This window comes from Microcaecilia unicolor, chromosome 8, assembly GCF_901765095.1.
Source record: "Microcaecilia unicolor chromosome 8, aMicUni1.1, whole genome shotgun sequence".
Taxonomy (NCBI): domain Eukaryota; kingdom Metazoa; phylum Chordata; class Amphibia; order Gymnophiona; family Siphonopidae; genus Microcaecilia; species Microcaecilia unicolor.
Window position 1 is genome coordinate 198761446 of NC_044038.1, and position 24129 is coordinate 198785574.

At 43.8% G+C, this 24129-nt stretch overlaps 1 protein-coding gene across 3 annotated transcripts in view; it reads left to right on the forward strand.

Annotated features, from left to right (window-relative positions):
- Window positions 1–469: 469 nt before the first annotated feature.
- Window positions 470–24129, forward strand: part of NKAIN4 (sodium/potassium transporting ATPase interacting 4) — a 110064-nt gene continuing 86404 nt past the window's right edge. For all 3 annotated transcript variants that reach the window (XM_030212962.1, XM_030212964.1, XM_030212963.1), the window contains exon 1: window positions 470–780. In XM_030212962.1, coding sequence (XP_030068822.1) covers window positions 727–780 — 54 coding nt within the window. In that variant the 5' untranslated portion in view covers window positions 470–726. The remainder of the gene's footprint in view (window positions 781–24129) is intronic.

Sequence of the window (24129 nt, forward strand, 5' to 3'; positions counted from 1 at the left end):
AATGTTCTAGTACATACTGTGTTGTCATTGCAAGTAATATACCATGCCATACTTTGTATTGTTGTTCGAATATTTTTACTGCTCTAATTGCCTACTGCTTATATTTGATCTATTCTTACTGTACACCGCCTTGAGTATTTCCTTCAAAAAGGCGGTAAATAAATCCTAATAAATAAATAAAAAATTTGCTGTGGCCATATGCTCCAATGTTTTTATTTGAATTATTCTGTAAGTTGCCTACTTTTGTATAATGGAACTTTTGGGGGGAATAGTTTATATTTCCTTTCGTCTTTCCAGTCTTCTGCCGTCTTTGTGGTGGAGGGCTTATGCTCCCTTCTTGCAGCATAGACTGATTTCACACACCCTCCCACGTTACTGTAATGTCTAATCAAGGCATGCAGTGGGCATTACCCTTTTAAGGCTTAGCCAGCCGTCCCCCTCCTCTCAGTCCCTTACTCTCCACCTAAGCAGCAGTGTGATAGAGAGAGAGAAGCAGAGCCGAGCAGCAATTCTCAGTGGGGACTGGAAAGAGCATCTGTTCTCTCATATCAGAGCGCTCGACAGGCTGAGAGGGGGGAAAAGAGAGGCCAGACTAGCACCGATCAAACAGAAAAGAGCCTCCACCGTGTGCACCTTCAGCAGCAGGCTGGGCCATGAAACGGGGTACATCCTGCTGAGGAAAGCCCCTGATCTCTGCCTGGGAGTGAGAGCTGGGCTAGGGGGAGCATGGCATGTTGCAGTGCCCGCTGCACGTTGATATTCCTCTGCACGGTACAGCTGGTAAGTACCAGATTTTCCTTTCTTTTGGTGCCCCCCGGGTCGGACTCAGAGGGCCAAATCGCAGCCGGGATGCAAAAGGGAAAAGGAGGTAGACGAGAGTCAGCAGAACTTTAGAGAAGCGGGGGAGGAAGGAGAGGGGGACCCAGGAGCAGTCCCACTTCCCCACCCTCCCAAGGGTGCCCCAGTCTACAGCTAATACCCTGCTAGAGTAGAACAAAGGATTTACTGCACCTTGCCCTGATTAATGGCTGGGGTGTGCCAGCAGTGCGGTGGCAAAGGGATGGGTCCGTGGAGAGGTGTTTGGCCCTTATCCCCCTTCTGTTGGATATTGCCCCCCACTCCCGCCCCTGTAAGTTCCTAAGAAGGAGCTGTTATGCTTTCACCGCACTGTCTCCCCCTGAACCCTTTGCATCATGTGGGAAGTGGGACTAAGGAATTGTGGAAAAGTGGGGGGGGGGGGGGGGGGGGGGCCGAGAAGAGAATCTGGAGAGAGAGAGAGCGAGATGAACATCAAAGGTAACCAATATCGTGAAGTTAAGAACAATGAAACGCTTTAGAAAAAGAAATCTACCAAAGGCAATCAGGAATGCAACTGGAAACAAAAGGTTTATTGAGGGGTTTATTCAAGGGGGCAAGGAAATGGGAAGAATCCTTTTTGAATAAGGCCATTGAAATCTTGATAAAGTTATATTGTTTTTTGCTTTGATGGGAACTTGCATTATCTGAGGGCCTGAGATGGATTTGCATGATGCGGACAAGGAAATGGGGCTGCTGAGACCTCTGGTTATGTCTTAGGTGCTCGTTTTTGCATGCATGTGAATGACCACAAGGGCTAACAAAAGACTTGTTATTGTGTCATGAAAGTCTCTACAGCTCCTATCTGGAGATTTCCTCTCCTAGTCAATGGCCAATAGACTGCAGGGTTTCCCTGTTCTTAAAAGGGCAACGACTAGGGTTTGTTGTAGAGCACCCTACTTTGAGGTAGCGTAAGTTACCCAGTGTCAATGTCTACTTATTAAGATTTCAGACTTTTTATTTTCCAAAACTGTCTGGCAGTACAGAATTTCAGTACTTTGATCATAGTTTCTACCAGTGTTCACATGAAACAACACCTAGTACTGACATTCAAAACCAAAATGTAGGTTAAACTCTCCTGGTTTTGGTTGTTTTCTCCCTTGTGTTTTAAGGAAGTTTAGCCGGGGCCCAAGTATTTACCTGCCTCAACCCAGGAGCAGAGCATACCAAACATTAACTCCCTCTTTTTCCTGGTTCCTAAATTGTGGCTCAAGAGCCATGAATGGATCAGGGAATAGAAACCCGTGGAGGCCGTTTAGAGCACAAGAAGCAGAAAATTTCACAGCAGGGTATTTTGGGGAAACTAGTACAACATATGACAGAAAACAGCTGGATAGAAGTATTTATTATCTGTTCAGCTTGCAGCCTAGAGTAGCAATTGATTCTGTACTGTGAGCTGCATAATACAGATGTATAACACAACAGGCAATGATAAAACTCAGATACATAATCAGAGCTGCCAAATTACCCAGTTCCAAGAAGAGATTTTAGGCCAGACCTGGATTTTTGATAGCCCCATTCTGGTTGCATTATGGGACTTCTGGTGCTGATTTCAGTGAGTAGAATCATGGACTACAAATACCACACTGTATTAGGATGTAAGTTTAAAATGAGGACTGGCTAAAAAGTCTCTCTTCTGAACTGGGTAATTTGGCAAGTAACATAGTAACATAGTAGATGACGGCAGAAAAAGACCTGCACGGTCCATCCAGTCTGCCCAACAAGATAAACTCATATGTGCTACTTTTTGTGTATACCCTACTTTGATTTGTACCTGTCCTCTTCAGGGCACAGACCATATAAGTCTGCCCAGCACTATCCCCGCCTCCCACCCACCAGCCCCGCCTCCCACCACCGGCTCTGGCACAGACCGTATAAGTCTGCCCAGCACTATCCCCGCCTCCCAACCACCAGCCCCGCCTCCCGATCTCGACTAAGCTCCTGAGGATCCATTCCTTCTGCACAGGATTCCTTTATGCTTATCCCATGCATGTTTGAATTCCGTTACCGTTTTCATTTCCACCAACTCCCGTGCAATTCCAATTCCAAGCATCCACTACTCTCTCCGTGAAAAAATACTTCCTGACATTTTTCTTGAGTCTGCCCCCCTTCAATCTCATTTCATGTCCTCTCGTTCTACCGCCTTCGCATCTCTGGAAAAGGTTCATTTGCGGATTAATACCTTTCAAATATTTGAACGTCTGTATTATATCACCCCTGTTTCTCCTTTCCTCCAGAGTATACATGTTTAGTTCAGCAAGTCTCTCTCCTCATACGTCTTGTAACGCAAATCCCATACCATTCTCGTAGCTTTTCTTTGCACCACTTCAATTCTTTTTACATCCTTAGCAAGATACGGCCTCCAAAACTGAACACAATACTCCAGGTGGGGTCTCACCAACAACTTATACAGGGGCATCAACACCCCCTTTCTTCTGCTGGTCACACCTCTCTCTATACAGCCTAACAACCTTCTAGCTATGGTCACCGCCTTGTCACACTGTTTCGTCACCTTCAAATCCTCAGATACTATCACCCCAAGATCCCTCTCCCCGTCCGTACCTATCAGACTCTCCTCGCCTAACACATACGTCTCCCGTGGATTTCTACTCCTTAAGTGCATCACTTTGCATTTCTTCGCATTGAATTTTAATTGCCAAACCTTAGACCATTCTTCTAGCTTCCTCAGATCCTTTTTCATGTTGTCCACTCCCTCCCAGGTGTCCACTCTGTTACAAATCTTAGTATTATCCGCAAATAGGCAAACTTTACCTTCTAACTCTTCGGCAATGTCACTCACAAATATATTGAACAGAATCGGCCCCAGCACCGATCCCTGAGGCACTCCACTACTCTCCTTTCCCTCCTCCGATTGAATGCCATTCACCACCACCCTCTGCACAATACATCTAAAAGGGCTTCTTTTACAAACCGCACTAGCAATTCCTGTGCAGCAAGTGAGAGGAAGCCCATTCAATTCCTGTGGGCTTCCTCTCATTTACCAGGCAGGAATCGCTAGCATGGCTTTGTGAAAGAAGCCCTCAATGCATGATCTTTACCAGAAATTAAAATACAGACAAGATAAAAGTGCAAAGCAGTTCAGCTTGAATAGTTTGCAGGTGATTTCAAACACACAAGAACTCTTTCTTGGTATATACTTCAAATGTACACACAGCATGTATCTATATCAATAAAAATAATACCTTCACTTTCTGGCTCTTAAATTATCCTGAGAACTCTATTGGTTATTTAGACAATTCCCCTGCAGCTCTTATTAGATAGAGTACAAGATCCTTCAGATTTCATCCCAAAACATTTTGTGCTGTAAGAAAAACACATGGTAAAGTTGTGTTATATCGATCTGTCTATCAGTGTCAGGACAAGTACTAATTACTCAAAGTTCAGGCTGTCTGTTGAAAAATAGATGTTTGAACACAAATGCATCCTGAGCTGAAATCGCACCATGTGTGATACGCCCTCTAGTGCCCTCACCCCTTCACTGCACAGTGGCCACCACATGGGGAGACAATGGATAGGGAGCAATTTTTGCATCCCTGTCTCCCTTCTGTGCAGCTGTACTGCCCGCACAGCCCTCAGGTGGCCCTGATTGAACAATTTCTACTCTGATGTTTTGCTACTAATCGAGAGGTATTTACTGGATTATATATTTTGTTGTTGTTATTGTTGCTGCTCTATTCTGTTTTTATTATACAATTTTATGTTGTTATCAGGGTTGTTTTTGTTAGTTGGTTTTATTGTGATTTTGAGTCCTCATTGTAATGGGGTTTTAGTTTTCACTATAGATAATGCTTTGTTTATTAAATTTGTTCATAGTTTTATAATGATGATTTTTATGTCTGACAATTTCATTTTTGTATTTACTGTATAAATGGTCTTAGGGGCACTTTTACTAAGCTGCGATTAAAACGTGGCCTGCACTGTTTATTACGTGGGTTATCCATGTGCTGAGGCCACATTTAGTGTAGCTGTAAAATGGCTGCAATTTCTTTTTTTCCATTAATTGCCATGCACTAATTTCCCAATTAGTGTGTGGTCATTAGCAAGGGAGCCCTTACAGCCACCTATTTTGTAAGCGGTAGGGGCTCCCATGCTAATCCTGTGCTAATTGGTCAGCACACACCAGCATAGGCGCCGACTCCATGGGTGCTGTGGGTGCTCGAGCACCCCCAATATTTCACCTGCCAGAAGTCGGAACCTGAAGTTCCCTTTGCCAGTCCAACCTGCCCGGTGCCCACCCTCTTCTCCCTCAACACTCCACCGCCAGTCCGCCCTCGCCTTCTTGCGTGCTGCCCATAATTTTAAAAGGCATCTTACCTCGGGGTCCCGGCGGCAGCAGTGAAAGGCGAGCAGGCTCGGCGCTTCAGCCTTCCCTTCTCTCATCTCAGCTCTGGTCCCGCCCTCATTTCCTGTTTCCGCAAGGATGGGACCAGAGCTGAGATGAGAGAAGGGAAAGCTGAAGCGCCGGGCTTGCTCACCTTTCACTGCTGCTGCCGGGACCCCGAGGTAAGATGACTTTTAAAATTCTAGGCGGCGCGCAGGAAGGCAAGGGCGGACCGGCGGAGGACTGTTGTGGGAGAAGAGGTCAGCCTGGGGAGGGAAGGAGGGGGGCCTGGAACTCGGAGGGAGGGAGAGCCTGGAACTTGGAGGGAGGGGCCTGGAACTCAGAGGGAGGGAGGGCAACCTGGAACTCGGAGGAGGGAAAAGACCAAGGGTCCATCGAGCCCAGCATCCTGTCCACAACAGCGGCCAATCCAGGCCAAGGGCACCTGGTGAGCTTCCCAAACGTACAAACATTCTATACATGTTATTCCTGGAATTGTGGATTTTTCCCAAGTCCATTTAGTAGCAGTTTATGGACTTGTTCTCTAGGAAACCATCTAACCCCTTTTTAAACTCTTCTAAGCTAACCGCCTTCACCACGTTCTCCGGCAACGAATTCCAGAGTTTAATTATGCGTTGGGTGAAGAAAAACTTTCTCCGATTTGTTTTGAATTTATTACACTGTAGTTTCATCGTATGCCCCCTAGTCCTAGTATTTTTAGAAAGCGTGAACAGACGCTTCACATCCACCTGTTCCACTCCACTCATTATTTTATATACCTCTATCATGTCTCCCCTCAGCCGTCTCTTCTCCAAGCTGAAAAGCCCTAGCCTCCTTAGTCTTTCTTCATAGGGAAGTCGTCCCATCCCCGCTATCATTTTAGTCGCCCTACAGGTGGAATGCACCACCTGTAAAAAAACAAAAACAAAAAAACAAATTCAGCACCCCCAATCATTTTGTAAAGTTGGCTCCTATGCACACCAGTGCCCCTGCACTAACTGATTAGCATAGGGCACGCTTACTCTCCACCTCCAAACACACCCCCTTTTTAGCAAATAAAATCTATTTTTTAGCACAAGGGTATCATATGCCAATTCCAAAAGTACCATGGGATGCCTGAGCATGACCCTGGTGGTGCTTTTTTAATCTGTGGTAAACACATCCCCCCCCCACCCCCCCTGCAAAACCCTTGGTTGATAAAGTGGACTGTGATGGTGTTTATAGAACACTGCCCCTCATGCTTAAGAAAAGTCCCTCTCTAACTAGCCTGGGCCGTCTTAAGAGCACTAATCTGACTGGGCCAGGCTGAGGGGGTATCTCATGGACTTTAACTACTTGAATTAAATTAATCAAAGTTCCACAGTGGGTTATGTTAAAGATCCACGTGGCAGTGTGGCTAGAGGATAGGCCTGGGCCCTTGGTAAGTACATCTCAAAATAAAAATGGGAACAATATTTAATATATAGATCTCTCCAAATGGAAATCCCACAACATATAGAGAACTCAGCTTTTTCAAAACATCAACCTACTCAATGTGCATATTAATCAATATATAATGTAATATACACCATTAAACTAATTAAAACAATAGGAAATGACAGAAAACATCCCCAATTTTTCTTCAATGTATTTCCTAAGGATGAAAAAAATAATAATCTCAATAACACATTACAAATCTATTAAAAAAAAACCTTTCCCTTGATCCCATACATTTAAAAATAATGTTCAAGATTTCACACAAAGTTCACTACTACTACTACTATAAATCATTTCTATAGCGCTACCAGTCATACGCAGCGCTTCACAATTGAACAAAAAAAGAGTGTTCTCTTTCTTTCCCTAAATAGTAGTCCCCACTAAAAATGTGCATACGTGTATAAATATCCGAATAGTAAATCTATTCACTCGACACTCTTCATCATAGAACTTGATGTAACAAACTATTCATATTACTTAATCACAAATCTTGAAGCTATAATAATTGATAGACACTTGAATCAGCATAGATGTATGCATTCAGCCCGCAATAACTACAGCCACACAGAGGGTCAAAAGTAAAACAAAAGCAGTTTATTGATATGCAGGGAGAGGAGTAACCTGTGTGTTTCACAGGTGAGGAGAAATAAACATGCAAAACCTCAGTCTCTATTCTCAAGAGTTCTCCCAGGGTACCTGCTCCTGCAGGGTTACAGCATGCACTAGTCTGGTTCCTAAAAAAAAAAAAGAGGAAAAACAGCTGTTCTCTGTGCTGGAGTCCCAGAGTTAAAGTTCTGTCCTTCGGTATTCAAAACATTTGGGCCTAACTTAGCCCTGAAGTCCAAAGTTATACTTTTCAACAGGATTCCAAGATAAACTTGGCCTACCCTAGTATAGCTTCAGCTTACATGCCTGTGATGGAGGCATAGGGTGAAAGACTTCTCTTCTCTCCTCCTGTTCTGTCCTGCCAGAGGGTTTTTAACTTTCTACTCTCTCTAAGCCCTTCCCTCCTAACTCAGCAAGCTACCTAAGCTATTCCCTGCCTTAATATAGCTCAGTTCCAACCATAGGAGCCAACTTTTCAAAATGATTGGGGGTGCTGAAATTATTTTTTACAGGTGGTGCATTCCCCCCTCCCCCTCCCTCTGTCCCCATCCCCCCTCCCCTGTCCTCCCTCCCTCGTCCCCCCTCCCCCTCCCTCCGAGTTCCAGGCACCTGCTCCCTCCAAGTTCCAGACCCTCCCTCCCTCCAAGTTCCAGGTTCCCCCCTCCGAGTTCCAGGGTCGTCCCCCTCCCTCCGAGTTCCGGGGTCCCCCTCCCTCTGAGTTCCAGGGTCCCTCCGAGTTCCAAGGTCCCCTCCCTTCCTCCCTCCTCCCTCCCTCCTTTCGAGTTCCAGGCCCCCTCCCTCTGAATTTTAAAAGTCATCTTACCTCGTCGGGGTTACGGCGGCAACAGCGGTGAAAGGCGTACAGGCTCGGCGTTTAGTTCAGTCTTCCCTTCTCTCTCTCTCAGCTCAGAGCTGAGAGAGAGAGAAGGGAAGACTGAACTAAGCGCCGAACCTGTACGCTTTTCACCGCTGCTGCCGCAGTAACCCCGACGAGGTAAGATGATGACTTTTAAAATTCGGAGGGAGGAGGCCTGGAACTCGAAGGGAGGGAGGGAGGAGGGATGAAGGGAACTTCCGGTGGGTGAAATATTGGGGGTGCTTGAGCACCCACAGCACCCATGGAGTCGGCACCTATGGTTCCAACCTCAGTGAGGGTGTGTCCTTAAGGAAAACCCTGTCTTGTACTACCCTCTCCCTCACAATCTATCTTGCCCAAAGTCCTGTCTCTGATAGCAGCAAGTGGAGGAGAAAATGTGTAACAGAATCAGAGCATGTATGGAGATCTGTACACCTGACCAATGTCTCGGAGTCCCAGCTAAACTTAGGGATGCAGTAAACCCAGGATGACAACATTAATGGTTCCATTTAAAAACAAACAAATCTGGGATTGATCTGTCTTCCATAAATGTGAATACTGACTCTGATTTGTGCATCCTGTCTGCATATGACATCATGTACAGTGGAAGTCTTGGCAGCCATTTTAAAGAAGCAGCTGCCAGTGGGTAAAAAATAGGGTTCTTTCCTGCCCCGAAGAGGCCAATAGACCACCAGGGCATGTTACGGTAGGTCCTGGCAGGAAAGCGAGAAGACCTACCTGCCTGCCTGCCAGCCAACTCATCCAGAAATCTGGACAAATGGGCAGGCTGGTAAAAACCATTCAGACCCCCAACAGTCCCCTGATAAAGAGGAGGACATGTCTGGGGGAATCCAAACATATAGTAATCCTAGCATTGGCAGATATGTTTTCACAGGGAGAGAGGTCTACAATTGGTCAGGTGTACCTTTGAATATTGCACAGCATAGAAAAAGTGTTCTTTAGCCTGTACGCTATCTGGAAATAAGTTGTGGGGCCTCTGCAAATGAAGATTGGACAGTTCATTTGTGAGACACAAAGGGAGCAAAGACACAGAATGTGGTTCAAGTACTAGGACTAGGGGGCATGCGATGAAACTACAGTGTAGCAAATTTAAAACAAATTGGAGAAAAGTTTTCTTCACCCAATGCATAATTAAACTCTGGAATTTGTTGCTGGAGAACGTGGTGAAAGTGGTTAGCTTGGCAGAGTTTAAAAAGGGGTTAGACAGTTTCCTAAAGGACAAGTCCATAAACCACTACTAAATGGACTTGTGAAAATTCCACAATTCCAGGAATAACATGTATAGAATGTTTGTACGTTTGAGAAGCCTTCCAGGTGCCCTTGGCCTGGATTAGCTGCTGTCGGGGACAGGATGCTGGGCTCGATGGACCCTTGGTCTTTTCCCAGTGTGGCATTATTTATGTACTTAAGTATTTCAGCACTGTATTTGCACAGATGAAGCAGGAAACATGTTTTGGTTTTGGCTGCTGCAGTCACTTTTCTAGTATAATATATTGTCTGTAAGATGAGTAACAATGGCTCTGTCATTTTTTTTCAGATTTGTAACAAAATCTGGGACTTTGTTTAGGGATTTTACAGTGTATGCACTGTAATTACACTGGCACTTTCTGCATTAGAGAAATTTGAGCTGTCATCTCTCACCTAGGATTGGATGGGTTTTCTTATAGGTTCACTGCTGAGTCTTCTCAGTACTCATAGCTTTGGAAGAGATTTGCCTTATCTTGGAGCCTTTCATAGTTTATTTTTTTATTTTACCACATAATGAAGCTACTTACCATTTTTATGGCCCTACTAAACATATGCAGTGCTGTACAGTAGTGATGAGAATTAAGTCAACATGTCCCTGCTCTTAAAAGCTTACAAGCAAAGAGGGGCAATGGAAGATAAAGTGACTTGTCCAAGGTCACAAGTAGTGTCAGTGGCAGGAATGGACTTTGAACTCTGTCTTCTCAAGTTCTCAGCCAATTATTCTAGCCACTATGCTACTGCCTCTTCCACATATAGGAAATAAGAGTACCCTTTTCAAGAAAATATGCCATGTTTTGATACAATCCATAATATTCTTATGGGTTTTAGAGGTATATGTAATCCAAACAGGAATCTTTCCATAAGCTTGAAAAAAAGTCCTAGAAATATCAGTGAAGTGTATGAAAGGGCTCTGCTCTTGGCTGCTACAAAGGTGTTTGACCTCCAGAGATGCCTTTACATGAATCAGTAGGATGTGGCTAGTCTTTGACTATCAGGAAACTTCAGGAATAGCTGTCAATCTGGAAGAAGTTGAAGAGTAGCAAATCTCCTGGATCAGATGGTATACATCCCAGAATACTGATAGAATTGACAAATGAACTTGCAGAGCTATGGTTAGCAGCATATAATTTATCTTTAAAATCAAGCATGGTACCAGAAGATTGAAGGGTGGCCAATGTAATGCCAATTTATTTTTAATTTTATTTTTATCAATTCACAAATTAAACAAGAATATTCTCGATTCAGAAAAAGGTAGGTAATATTAAACTTCATATTACATACATTTTTATAATAAACAATTTATATTATTATCTATTCTCTAGTCCACTATTATAGGGAGAGAGCAAGTTACAATTCCATGATATATTTGTATACTAAAGTGAACATAGGAAGAGAAACACAGACCAAATTATTATATTACGGAGTAGGAGAGGATATTGCTATAGGCTGCAAAACTGGAGTTACAACAGTCTTCGAGTCCAAAAAAGATGTTAAATGTGTAGGATCATAAAAAACATATTTCACTGAGTTTAATTTTAATACACACTTACAAGGAAAATTCAACCAAAATAAACCGCCCAGTTGCACCACCCGTGGGCAGAGTTTAAGGAAAAGTTGGCACCTCTTTTGGGTTGCTCTAGCAATATCTAGAAAAATTCTAATTTTACAATTCATGAAAAGTTCTCTATGGCAAAAAATTTGTCTCAATATCCAGTCTCTATCCGGTTGTAGTACAAAAGTCACAATCAAAGTAGCGGGTTTGGAGCCCAAATTGTCGTCTTCAAGCATTTGTGTGAGGTTTAAAGTGTCAAAAGAAACATCGGCTCCTTCAGAAATAGGTTGATTAGTATTTTTCTTTTTATGTAATAACAAATAATATATTTTACAGAGCGGAGGGTAGGCCTGCTCAGGAATATTCTATATCTCAGATAGATACTTTTTAAAAGTTATAAGAGGAGCAACAGAAGGCATTTTAGGAAAATTTATCAATCTCAATGTTTTAGTTCTCTGTTGATTCTCCAAATTTTCAATCTTATATTGCAGCATCAAATTTTCTTTAATCAAATTTACTTAAGTTTGTTGGAGCGGCTAAATATTAGTAGCATTAGAGTCAATTTTTTTTCCATAGTTAGAGTTTTTGTTTCCAACAAGGAGATTTTTCCCGAGGGAATTTGAGTATGTTGAATTACAGATATTAATTTTTGGGAAAACAAAATTTCCAAACTTAAAAGAGCTTCCCAAATGGTGTCCAAAGTAATAGTTGAAGGTTTTATAGATAAGAAAGACTTACTCAGAGAAGTTCCAATCTCTAATTCCTCCAAAGGCTTTATCTCCCTGGCAGCTTCAGAGTCAGCAGAAACGCTGACTCCCTCCTGTGCCTCACTCGTCTGAGTAGATGTATCGGGCGGTTTAATGCAGCGACCTGACCCCACTACAGGAAACACTCCCTGAGCGTCGAAATAAGGGGTTTCCTGAATGCGTCGCTGCTCCGCCGCCAGCATGAGTGGAGGCATCCGATTGTCGGGGCTGAGAGAAATTTCAACCTCAAGCTGGAGGAGCGGGTCACCTCCCACCGCTCCCTCCAGCAGCGAGGAATCCAGCCCCAAGAGAGGTCCGGGTGCAGTGAAGCAGTCCATAGGTCCAACCATGGGATTTGCAGCTGAGGGGTGATATGATAGAGGTCTACAAAATAATGAGTGGGGTAGAGCGGACAGATGTGAAGCGTTTGTTTACGCTTTCTAACAATAATAGAACTTGGGGACACAAGATGAAATTAGAATGTGGTAGGTTTAAAACAAATTGGAGAAAGTTTTTCTTTACTCAGCGTGTGGTTAGACTCTGGAACTCATTGCCGGAGAAGGTAGTGACGGCAGCTGGCCTTGCTGAGTTTAAAGGGGGTCTGGACAGATTCCTGAAGGAAAAGTCCATTGATCGTTATGAAATTTTGGGGTTTTGCCAGGTTCTTGGGGCCTGGATTGGCCGCTGTCGGAGACAGAGTGCTGGGCTTGATGGACCTTTGGTCTTTTCCCAGCGTGGCAGTGCTTATGTACTTATGTACCCCTCCTTTTAGGCATAGGTGAGTAGGAAATGTTCCTTTTACATGTCAAAGAGTGAAGGTTAGGAGCGGGGCTGCTTGACTGCGTTCCCTTCACGCTGCCATCTTGTCTCTCCCTTTTTGCTCCATTAAAAAAAAAAAAAGTCCAAGTAAAAAACACACAAAATCAAGCCATTGGGTTGTTGGAGGATCAGCATTCTTAGTAGACTTTCACACAGACATCCCAGGGGAGCAAGGGGGTACCCTAGGGGGCACTGCAGTGGACTTCAAATAAATGCTCCCAGGTACACATCTCACTGCTGCTCCCTTATCTTGTCTGCTGAGCCCCCTGAAAACCCACTACCCCCAACTGTACACCACTACAATAGCCCTTATGGGTAGAGAATGACATGGTTACTGTTACCGCAAATTTATCGCGGGTGCAGGAACAAAATTTTTAACGCCCCATGGGCCCTGTTCCCCTGGTAAAAAAAAATCCTCTCCGCCCCGCAGGTGTCAGTCAGGTGTTGGAGTCACTTAGGGGTTCTTTTACCAAGCTGCGGGAAACAGGGCCCTGCGCTAGTGGCAGGGGCCGTTTTTCCCACGCTCCAGGCCCATTTTTTCTGTAGCCGGTAAAAGCCCTCCAAAAATGGCCATGCAGTGAGATAACTCATTGAGATGGCAATAAGGGCTCCCACGTTAACCCGGCGGTAACTGGGCAACACGCAGTGATGCACGATTACCATCGGGGTATCATCGCGCAAGCCATTTCTGGGGGTTTTCTTTTCCTCCCAGAAATAGCGTGTGCTTGGGGAAGGACTACTACTGGTGGCCATGTTGGGCCAGCATGGAAATGATAAGTAGTAGTAGTAGTAGCGGTAGTCCCACAAGAGTTAGTTGAAGTGATGAAAGGGAAATCCTCTCTGCTAAAGAAGTCTTTTGCTGCAAAGTTGGTTGGAATGAAGAAGGAATCTTGCTGGAACAGAAGTCTTTGATGCAGAGTTGTGGGGTAGCCTGGAGAATTCTTGTCAGGGTGTCTGTGAAGTCCAGCAGAGAGTCAGGAGGCAGGTCAAAAGAGAGCGACCGGTCAGGAATCCATGAGCCCAGTGTCCAGAGGAAGAGAGAGAGACCCAGCAGCAATTCCAGCTCCTTTTCTACTAAAATGGTCTCATCTATTTTTAGTAACAGGTCAGCTGGTCAATGACATCATCTGGACATCTGCTGGTCCATTGTCTGAGAGTGATTGAGTTTAGATGGGCTTAGTCTTTGTCTGAGAATAGGTGGAGGTATAGTCTTTTGTTACTGTAGTCTCTGGGATTGCTGTCTTTGGAGAGGAACATCTGCTGGTCCATTGTCTGAGAGTGATTGGGCTTCTGAGTAATAGGTGGAGTTTCACTGTCTTTTACTGTCTTTTGTTACTATAGTCTCTGGGATTGCTGTCTTTGGAGAGGTGTTGATGGCCTTAGGTATCCACCCAGCTAGTTCATGTTCTCAGTAGTTTTCCAGAGAGAAAAGGAGGGGGGGGGGGGGGGGAGATGAAAGCCAGAGCAGTTTATCTGATTCTGTCCCAATAAGTCTTTGCAGCTGTATATTTTAATGATTTAGATCTGATCCAGCAAAATCAATAACTCTGACAATTAAACTTATACCATGCTACAGTAGTAGTAGCGGTAGTCCCACAAGAGTGAGCACTAAGCCCACATTGGGCTTCCTGCCGCTCTGTAAAAGGGCCCCTTACACTTTCCTGCAGTCAGCGATTCACACAGGTCAGCTCCATGGCCTTCCTCCTGCCAAGTCCTGCCCTCTCTACTGCAACTTCCTGCTTAGCGTCAAAGAAGAAGTTGCAGTAGAGAGGGCGGTACTGTCAGGACAGACGTGACAGGTACTTAGCAGGAGGAAGGCCACGGAGCTGACCTTGGTGAATCGCTGCCGGCTGGCTACAGGAAACTGTGAGTAACGGGAGGGTGTGAGTAACGGGAGGGGGAGGTTCTGGAAAAAAGTGCTGGCCGGATGGAGCCGCATGCAGATGTCAGCTGTTGAGTTAAGAGTGTTGTTTGTTTTCAGTTGTACACAGTGGAGTCCAGTCCCCAAGGCTGTGAGAAAGTGGGGACAGTCCAAACAAGAGTGAAGGTTTGTCTTCCAGGTCAGAAAGCATTGAACAATGCAGGTTTGGAAAGTGATTTGGAGACTGAAATACTCGAAGTATTGCAGGAGAGGGGGAAGAGGAATTACTGATAGTGCCGTGGAATCACTAAAACCTTAGAGGATATCATATTGATTGGGGGAGGGAGGGGCGCTCTTTCCTCCTTGCTTCTAGAGGCTGCAGAAGTGTCTACTGTGGGGAGTTTATTAAAAAAAAATATACAGTGACTGGCTTCTATCTGGACTGTTGTTGGTGTCCCTGGGAAAATCTGTTTGTTGGTTTTAGCCACTGGATATAAAGTCACAGTTGCAGGTGAAGGAGGAACCATAGATCTTTCTCATCCTGTGGATCAGGTAGTAGTAGCTCAGCCTAGTTTGATTTAGGATAAGAATATAATTCACAAAAGGCTGGACGATTTGGATATTAGGTGTCTAAACTTGAGAATGGTTGGTGAGTCCAATTTGCCCCCTCAGATCGCTTCAAGAAATAATTGAATAAAATTTTAAAGATTCATGTAGAGGCTTATCTATTATTGGCTAAAATCTGTTAGACTCCCTTCTCCTTGGCCTTCTCTAGACTGCTTTACCCAAAGACTCACAGGAACATATCTGTGGACATCCTTGACCTGACAGATCTCCACTGTATAGATAAGGAGGGGAAGAAGTAGAAAGATCCATTTTGCTTGTTGTATTCAAATTTCGTCAAGATAGGAACTCTGTTTTGCTTCTCCTTTTCCACAACTGTAATGTTCATTTTATGGGTGAAAGGATTTGGATTCAGCCATATTAATGTAAGGTGACTGTAGATCAAAGGAAGACATTTTTAGCAATAATGAAAGAGTTTTCTGATCCTGAGGTACATTTCCTGCTTTATTTCCCTTGAAAATTCACTATCTCCAGGCAGGCAGAATCCAGAGGCGTATGGAAAATCCATGGGTTTGTGCCATCCTTATATTTGCACAGTACAGGAGCAAATGCATTTCATTCTATATCTCTGGCATTATACTAAATAACTGTTTGAGTCTTGTGCAGATGGGAGTCAGAGCTCATGAAGATGGGGCGGGGACAGGGGCAGAGCTTGCGAGGACAGGGACAAACTTTGTCCCCGTGTCATTCTCTACTTATAGGTGAAGGAGGCACCTATATTTGGGTACAGTGGATTTATGGTGAGTTTTGGAGGGCACATAGTTTCCACCACAAGTGTAACAGGTAGAGAGAGGATGGGCCTGGGTCCACCTGTCTACAGTGCACTGCACCCACCACTAGAATACTCCAGGGACCTGCATGCTGCTCTAATTAACCTGAATATTACATCTGAGGCTGGCATAGAGGCTGGTAAGTAATGTTTTTAATCATATTTGGGGGGGATGGGAGGAGGTCAGTGACCATTGGGGGGGTAAGGGGAGGTCATCCCTGATTACCTCCAGTGGTCTTCTGGTTATTTAAAGCACCTTTTTGTGCCTTATTTGTTATAAAAACAGGTGTAGCTCAAAAAACATCTTAGTTTTGGTCCTGGACAGTTTTGTTTTGTTCCATTATAGCTGAAAAATGTCCAAGTGTTAGGAATGCCCAGGCCCTGCACTTAACATGCCCCTGACACGCCTCCTTTTGATTTGACCACACTTCTGATGGACTTCATAGAAAAATGTCTAAAAATTGGTTCAAAAAATATCAATGTGGACGTTTTTTTGAGAAAAATGTCCAAATGCAGATTTATGCCACTTTTTGAACATTTTTCTCTTTTGAAAATGAGCCCCCTAGGCAACTTATCCAGGTGCACACGGAAGTTGTTTTTGATCAAGTCTATGGCACCCAAAACAATGGGAAATATTTTTGCATTTTCCTGCATTTCTTGGTATTTGAGGATCTTCTCTGTTTCCACATGATTCACCAAGTGATCGCTTGGGACTGACACCACTATAATCAATGCCATTTTGGTGTTTTCTCCTTTTACCACTATATGTGGTTTTCTGGCATCCAGCTTTTTTTTTTTTTTAATTCTTTATTTATCATTTTCATTAATTTATAAGAATATATCTTGAACAGGTAAGGCAGTTTAACAGGTTACAGGCAATTTTCTCTAAAGAAAAAACTAAATAAGGAAAATATAGATTATCAACTTGTGTTAGACCCCAAATTAAAGGGGATGGACCTTAGTACTACTCAGGAGATTAGTTTCAAATATCTTTCAAAAATAAAAGGTAAAGGCTTAACAGTATATACCGCGCATTTTACTTTTTCATTAGTCTCTTTTTCAAAGGCTAATCAGACCTACTAAACTCCAACATAAATTATAAAACCTTTTTCTGTGTAATAAACTGTTTCAGGTGCTCAGAAACAAAAAATACATATTTAACCCCTAGATATTTCACATTGCATTTACATGGATAATTGAGATTAAAAGAGGCTCCCAAGGCTAATGTTGCGGATCTTAATGCCAAAAACTCTTTCCTTCTAGCCTGAGTCTGTTTAGTGACGTCTGGAAAGACTAGTACTTTTTTCCCATAAAATGGGGTTTGTAAATGCTTTAATGCAGTTTTTCTAACCAGTTCCAGGTCCTGTTGAAAAATGAAAGATACCAAAAGAGTTTGTCTTTCAGTTATTTCAGTCAAGGAAGATTCTAATAATTCCGACACATTCAAATCAGGTTCTGTTTGTGATAGTTCTTGGGGGCCATCTTTCAATTTTCTTGCTGGCAAATAATATACTTTATTGAGTGGAGGTATTTTATCTTCTGTAAATTTCAAATTTTCCATCAAATATCGTTTGAAAATATCCAAAGGAGAATAAACTAAAGTTCTTGGAAAGTTCAACAAACGCAAATTGAGCCTCCTGTTATAATTTTCAAAATACTCCAATCTGGTATGAATCAATGTATTATCTTGTATAAGCTTTGCTGAAATTTCTTTCATTTTTACATTTTCATCTGATAAATGATTCATTCTTTCAGAGACTTCATTTTTCATTGCGGTAAGGTCTTTAGACAAAGTCTGAACATTACTCACAAGAGAGTCGATCTTGCTAGTTGAGGTTAAGACCGTCTAAAGTATCTCCCATATAGCCTCGAGTGATACCGGCACTTTCTGGGCCTTAGATGAAACACAGGCATCGACTGGGGAAATCGCTATGGGGCCCAGTTGACTCGCCGTCGTCGCAGTTTTGCGGGTCGCCTCCATAATCGGCCCCAGTTGGTTGTGGCGGTTGAGATCGTGTTGGAGGGGACAACGAAATATCCTGTCCCAAGAGGTTAGCCTCTCCTGGCGCTGTAAACTCAGCGGGACCTCCAAACACCGTCGTCGCAGTTCTCGCGAGAAAACTATTGAGCGTCTGCTGGGTAGGTGTAGAAGTTAGAGCTGCCTGGGCTGCAGCTCTAACAAACGCCTTTCTCTTTGTATGCGGCATATTTCTTTGCAGGTGAAAGAATTTTTTTAGGTAATAGAGAAAGGGTTTGTACTCCTGCTGACTACTCAATGTTATTCGCGAGGTGATGTTGCTGCCGCCATCTTGCTCCGCCCCCTCGCCTCCTGGCATCCAGCTTTTTATTAGTCAGGATGGGGATATCCTAGGTGATTATAATTTCTTCGCTTTCCACAATTCTCTTAGGGTCATGATCCCAATGCTTTTTCAGTATACTGATGTTATAATACTTAGAGTTTCCAGTGAATGAGACGTGCACCTTGTTGTGCCTTTCTGTATAAAAAGTTTCTGCCATCAGTACTTAGCAACCAGCCACGAGATGAGTAACTTTTTCTAGTTCTTTCTTATAGAATCTACAGATGTCTGTTGCACCAGTTTTTTTTTTTCAATGCTTGCTGTAAACAATAGTGTCCATAATCCGCTGTCTTTGGCTGCAACTAACAATTGCTTATCCTTATCTTTAAATTCACCTGTCCTTAACCATTCGTATGTCCGATGTTGATCCACAAATAGTTCCTGGAGTAACACTTTGTATTGTTTGCCACTTGTTTCTCCCCTGCTCATCCAATTCATTGAAGAGTTTTCTCTTCCTTCGCAAATTCTGCTGCATTCTTCCCTTTTGGTGCCGATGGATTTTCACCCATTCCTTCTACTCATCGAAATGCTTGTCCAAGTTTAATGATAGAACTGAATTCTGGAAGTTTTCTTTCATATTTCAACACCTTTTGTGCGTTGGGATCCTGCAGGCCTATGATAGCATTTTGATAGATGTAATCTACTCTGTGAGACCCATCCCTCCTTCAGATCTGCGAATGTACAGTCTAGGCATACACTGATTCTTATAGATGACCTCATGGGCATGGAGGAGTTTCTCATTCACACATCTGTTTTTTCAAGGTCTTAAGAGGTCAGTCTACAATACCAAAGCTATATGAGAGTGCAGGAAGTGGCAGTTGATCAATAGCTTGCATCTTAATCCATGATGTTAATTCACTCTTCAGTATCAGTTTTAGTCTCCTACAATATTCTTTACTGATTTTTTTCTGCTCAATAGTTGTTTCTTCTTCCACTCCTACACTTATGTGTGTGTATATATGTGCATGTGTGTGTGCACATGTATGTGCATTTGTGTCTGTGTGTTTGTCACACCCTCTGGAAGAAAGCACAGCAAGTCAAGTGCCCATCTTCAAGTCTTTGCTTAAAGCCCACCTCTTCAATGCTGCGTTCGGCACCTAACCCTTACCGTTCAGTGAATCCAGACTGCCCCAATTTGACTGCCCCGATCGGACCGACCGTTCACTTGTCTATTAGATTGTAAGCTCTTTGAGCAGGGACTGTCTCTCTTTGTTAAATTGTACAGCGCTGCGTAACCCTAGTAGCGCTCTAGAAATGTTAAGTAGTAGTAGTATAAGACAGGATTCAAAGTATTCTTCAGCAATGTAAACAATGCTCTGAGTGTCCAAGGGTTCAGTTTAACAGCACTTCTTCCACACATTCCACAAAGTGACAGACTCAGGCTTCTAAAGCTTGCCGAAGCTGCACTGAAGTGGTTTGAGAGCCAGAAAAAGTAATAGTTATTGCCACATTTTGTGAGGTCCTGCAGCCAGCTGCTAAATTCCATGCTACCACAATGCCACTGGCTGCATACACAAGCAAAACCCATAAAAGATCATTTAGTCATTGTGTTAGGAAAAAGTGAAATATGTCTGTGAAATATGAATGTGGGATATTCTGTTTAATTATTATGTTACAGTGCAGTTAAATAGTCTCCCTATACATCTCTCTCACACTTTACACACAGAGCAAATCCGATCCTTTCACTATCTGAAAGCAATAACTGCAGCTAGTATTGTCGTGAAAGCAGCAGTGCTGTTATTAGTACCAAAACCAATTCCTCCTCCCTTGAGTAATTTTGAATTCATTCTATTTTCCTAACGTCATTTCGGTTATTAGCTGCACACTGGCCACCCAGCGGAATCTTTCACATTCTTGAAGTCTTGCTTCAGCTGCTCATTAATATTCCAAATTCAGAGTATGCAGATTTCTCTGATTTTAACTGCTAGTTCAGTCCTAAAGAGATATTTGTTTGATGGCTTTCTTGGTATCAGGAAAGTCATCTTTTTATTTAGGAGTCCTGGGTCTTGATTTCTGAAATGTTTGTCTCACAAGCATAAAATTTGAGAAACCCTTTGATAAATCAGACCAATAAGTGAGGGAAGTTATGTAGGATTGGTATAAACAGATAAATGGACAAACAGGTGCACCTTGAAGAAGCTCACAATTTCCCCTGGATTCTATGTAGGTGGCCCAAGTTGGGTGCCCAAATTTGGATGCAGATTTGTACGTAAACTAATTAGTCAAATGGGTGCTAATAACCAGTTATTGGTGTTAATTGGAGTTTATGATAGACACGGGGTAGCATGGAATCTTGCTACTATTTAGGATTCTGCCAGGTAAAGTTGCCAATTCTGCAGTTAAACCACGGAATTGGGCTATTTACCACTCCTCCCCATGGCTTTTTTTTGCATGGCCACAGGTTGCAGCTTCTTGGGCTATTTTTGGCCGGGTTGAGCGATTTTTAATTGCCGCAGCACGTGGGTTGGCTGCTCCTTTACAGCTCGCTTCCTATTGGTCCTAATTGGACAATTAGGAGGCGAGATCTGGCCTTGTTTAAACTGCATCAAAGTGACATGCACCGTGCACCTTTTTACTCTTTCTCTCACATGGCCTCTGTACCCCTGCTGTGGTAGCTGCGCAAACGGAGCCTAGGTGAGGTGATTGCAAGGCCTGAGGCAGGCCGCAGGAGACATGGACGGGTCAGTCGGTTTTGGTTCTGGTGGCGGGTCCCCTCCTGATTTGCTCTCTGAGTCAGAGAACAGATCATCAGGACAGGGGGACCCGCAGCTGCCACCACAGAGGAGGATGGAGGCAGAAGACAGGACAGCGGCACAGTGAATGAGTCTGGGAGGAGGGGGAGGGAGCCCACCTATGAGCTGCAGCTGCTGCATCCACGTTGTCGTGCTTTATTGTTGGTAGCATTTTTATTTAATCTCACTTATATTTTCAAACATGCCAGCTTGTGCAGCATATGGCTGTACACAGAGGAAGTATAATAAGGGAATAACTTTTCATAGGTTGAGTAGTAATTTATTATCAATCGTAATCAGTGTGTCATTTGGAATGGCTGGTTATAGGGACACCCTAGCATGTGTTATATCGTGTAGAGATTTTTTACTCCTGGTAAAGGGCCCTAAAACAGACATCATATTATGAGAATCAGGTTCTCAGCATTCAGAGTTTCTATCTATTTACTTACTTATTTATAACATTTGTATCCCACATTAAACATGATTTAGGTTGAAACATGGAAACATGTAAATCTTTTTTTCCTGTGCCTAGATCAAAAGAGAGAGATGGTTTGTGGTGGAAACTTTTGTGGGTGGGTGGATGGATGGATTATGAATTTGTACTAATTATGATTATGATAATGCTACTGATTATGGTGCTGATTTTGCTAATTATACTGATTATAATTACGCTTCACATGCAGTACTCATGCAGCCCGCACCAATGTGGCCATACTGCTGATTACTGCCGGGAACACCCCCCGTGGGAAACAGCACACACCAACTTTGAAATTACAGCCGGGTGGGTGCACTAACTGCCTAGTATTGTCAATTGGGCACATGCTACATGCATGATAGCCCTACCGCCACTTTGTAGAAGGGCCCCTGAATCTGGCCTTTTGTGAGTAATTGTTGGTGTATCTCTAGCTCTGGATGAACTAGGTATGTTCAGGGCTTTTTTTGAGGGGGTACTGAGTACTGGCACCTTTTCCATTGTCTGCGACCCATGGTCCCCAAATTTGAATGAAAGAGCTCAGGCTCTACACACCAATTCTGCCTAGTCATAGATTCTGTGACTGGTTGCAGGGGGCCTGGCTATTGTGGGGTGGGTCCCTCAGTGATCACCCCACCCCTGAAGAGTGGCTTAGCATTTGAGTACCGGCACCTTTTTTGCTAGAAAAAATGCACTGGGTATGTTGACCCTCCATTGATTAGGAATGGACTGTAGAACTGAGATTTGTGAGTTGTCTCCAGGGCCGGTGCAAATGTATTGGATGACTTAAGCAAATCTTCAGCCTCAGCCCCCCACCCCCACCCCATTAACTTTCAGGCATCAAATCTTATAATACAATAAAACATATTCTGCTACTATCCAAAGTAGTTCAGTGCGAAGCACACATAAAAGAGCTAATCATTTCTAGGAACTAATAATATAGTAATATTCAATAGAAAATCTGTCTAAAAAATGTCTGAAATAAGAAAGTCTTCACTTTTTGGGGGGACCACATATAATGAATTTTTGATTTGACGGTGGAGAAATAGGCGTTCCAAATTAGTGCAGCTTGGTATCTATACCTAGAATTAAACTTTGGTTTAGATTTTATCCCTTTCGCTGATGGAAAATTAATAGCTGATAAGTCCTAAAAAATTAAGACTACCTAATAAAGGAAAAATTTATCAGATGAATCATATAGGGGCCCTTTTACTAAGCCATGCTAAAAAGTGGCTGGCGCTGTTGTCAGCACGTGGGTTTCCCATATACTGCAGCCATTTATTTATAGCACAGTGATAAAATGGCTGCATTTCCATATTTTTCTTTAATGCCCTAATGCTAAGGGGCCCTTTTACTAAGCCGCGTAAGCATCTACACATGCCCAGCATGTGCCAAAATGGAGTTACCGCATGGCTACTGTGTGGCCCTTGTGGTAATTTCATTTTTGGCGCACATCCACTACTCATGCCCGAAAAATATATTTTTATTTTCTGGCGCACGTCAGCTACGCACGCCAAGTGGCATTTGACACACGTAGGTCATTACCGCCGGGTTACCACGTGAGACTACCACTAGGTCAGTGGCTGGCGGTAAGGTCTCAGACCCAAAAGGGACACGTGGCAATTTTGATTTTGCCGCACATCCATTTTCGGCAAAAATTTTAAAAAGGCCTCTTTTACAGGCGCGCTGAAAAATGGATTGGCGCATGCCCAAAACCCGTGCCTACACTACCACGAGCCATTTTTCAGCGCACCTTAATAAAAGGACCCCTAATTTTACAATTAGTGCATGGCCATTACCATAGGAGCCCTTACCAACACCTATTTTGTAGGTGCTATGGGCTCCTGTGCTAACTCTGTGGTAATCGAGCAGCACAGCACACTGCAATGTGCCTATCCAGCTCATTTTCGAAAGTGATCGCCGGCGATCTTCTGACACAAATCGGGAGATTGCCAGCCAAATCGGTATTATCAAAAGCCGATTTTGGCCGGCCCCAACTGCTTTTTCGTCGCAGAGCCAGCCAACCTTCAAGGGGGCGTGTTGGTAGGGTAGTGAAGGCTGGATGGGGGCGGGGCAGGGGCGTGGATACGAGATGGCCGGCTTCGCCTTATAATGGAAAAAAAAGTGGCCGGTTCGAACGAGCATTTCGACAACTGGACTTGGTCCTTTTATTTTTAGGACCAAGTCTCAAAAAATGCCCCAATTGACCAGATGACCACCAGAGGGAAGCGGGGATCACCTCCCCTTACTCCCCCAGTGGTCACCAACCCCCTCCCACCCAAAAAATAATAAAATAAAACATTTATTTGCCAGCCTGTATGCCAGCCTGAAATGTCATACCCAGCTCCTTGACAGCAGTATGCAGGTCCCTGGAGCAGTATTTAGTGGTGCAGTGCACTTCAGGCAGGTGGACCCAAGCCCATCCCCCCCCCCCCCACCTGTTACAGTTGTGGTGATAAATATTGAGCCCTCCAAAAACCCCCAAAACTCACTGTACCCACATCTAGGTGCCCCCCTTCACCCCTTAGGGCTATGGTAATGGTGTAGAGTTGTGGCGAGTGGGTTTTGGGGGGGAATTGGGGGGCTCAGCACACAAGGTAAGGGAGCTATACTCCTGGCACCTATTTTTTTTTTTTTTTAATATTTAGAAGTGCCCCCTAGGGTGCCCGGTTGGGGTCCTGGCATGTCAGGGGGACCAGTGCACTAGAAATGCTGACTCTTCCCATGACCAAATGACTTGCATTTCACTGGGTTTGAGATGGCCGGGCCCGGTTTCCATTATGGCTGGAAAAC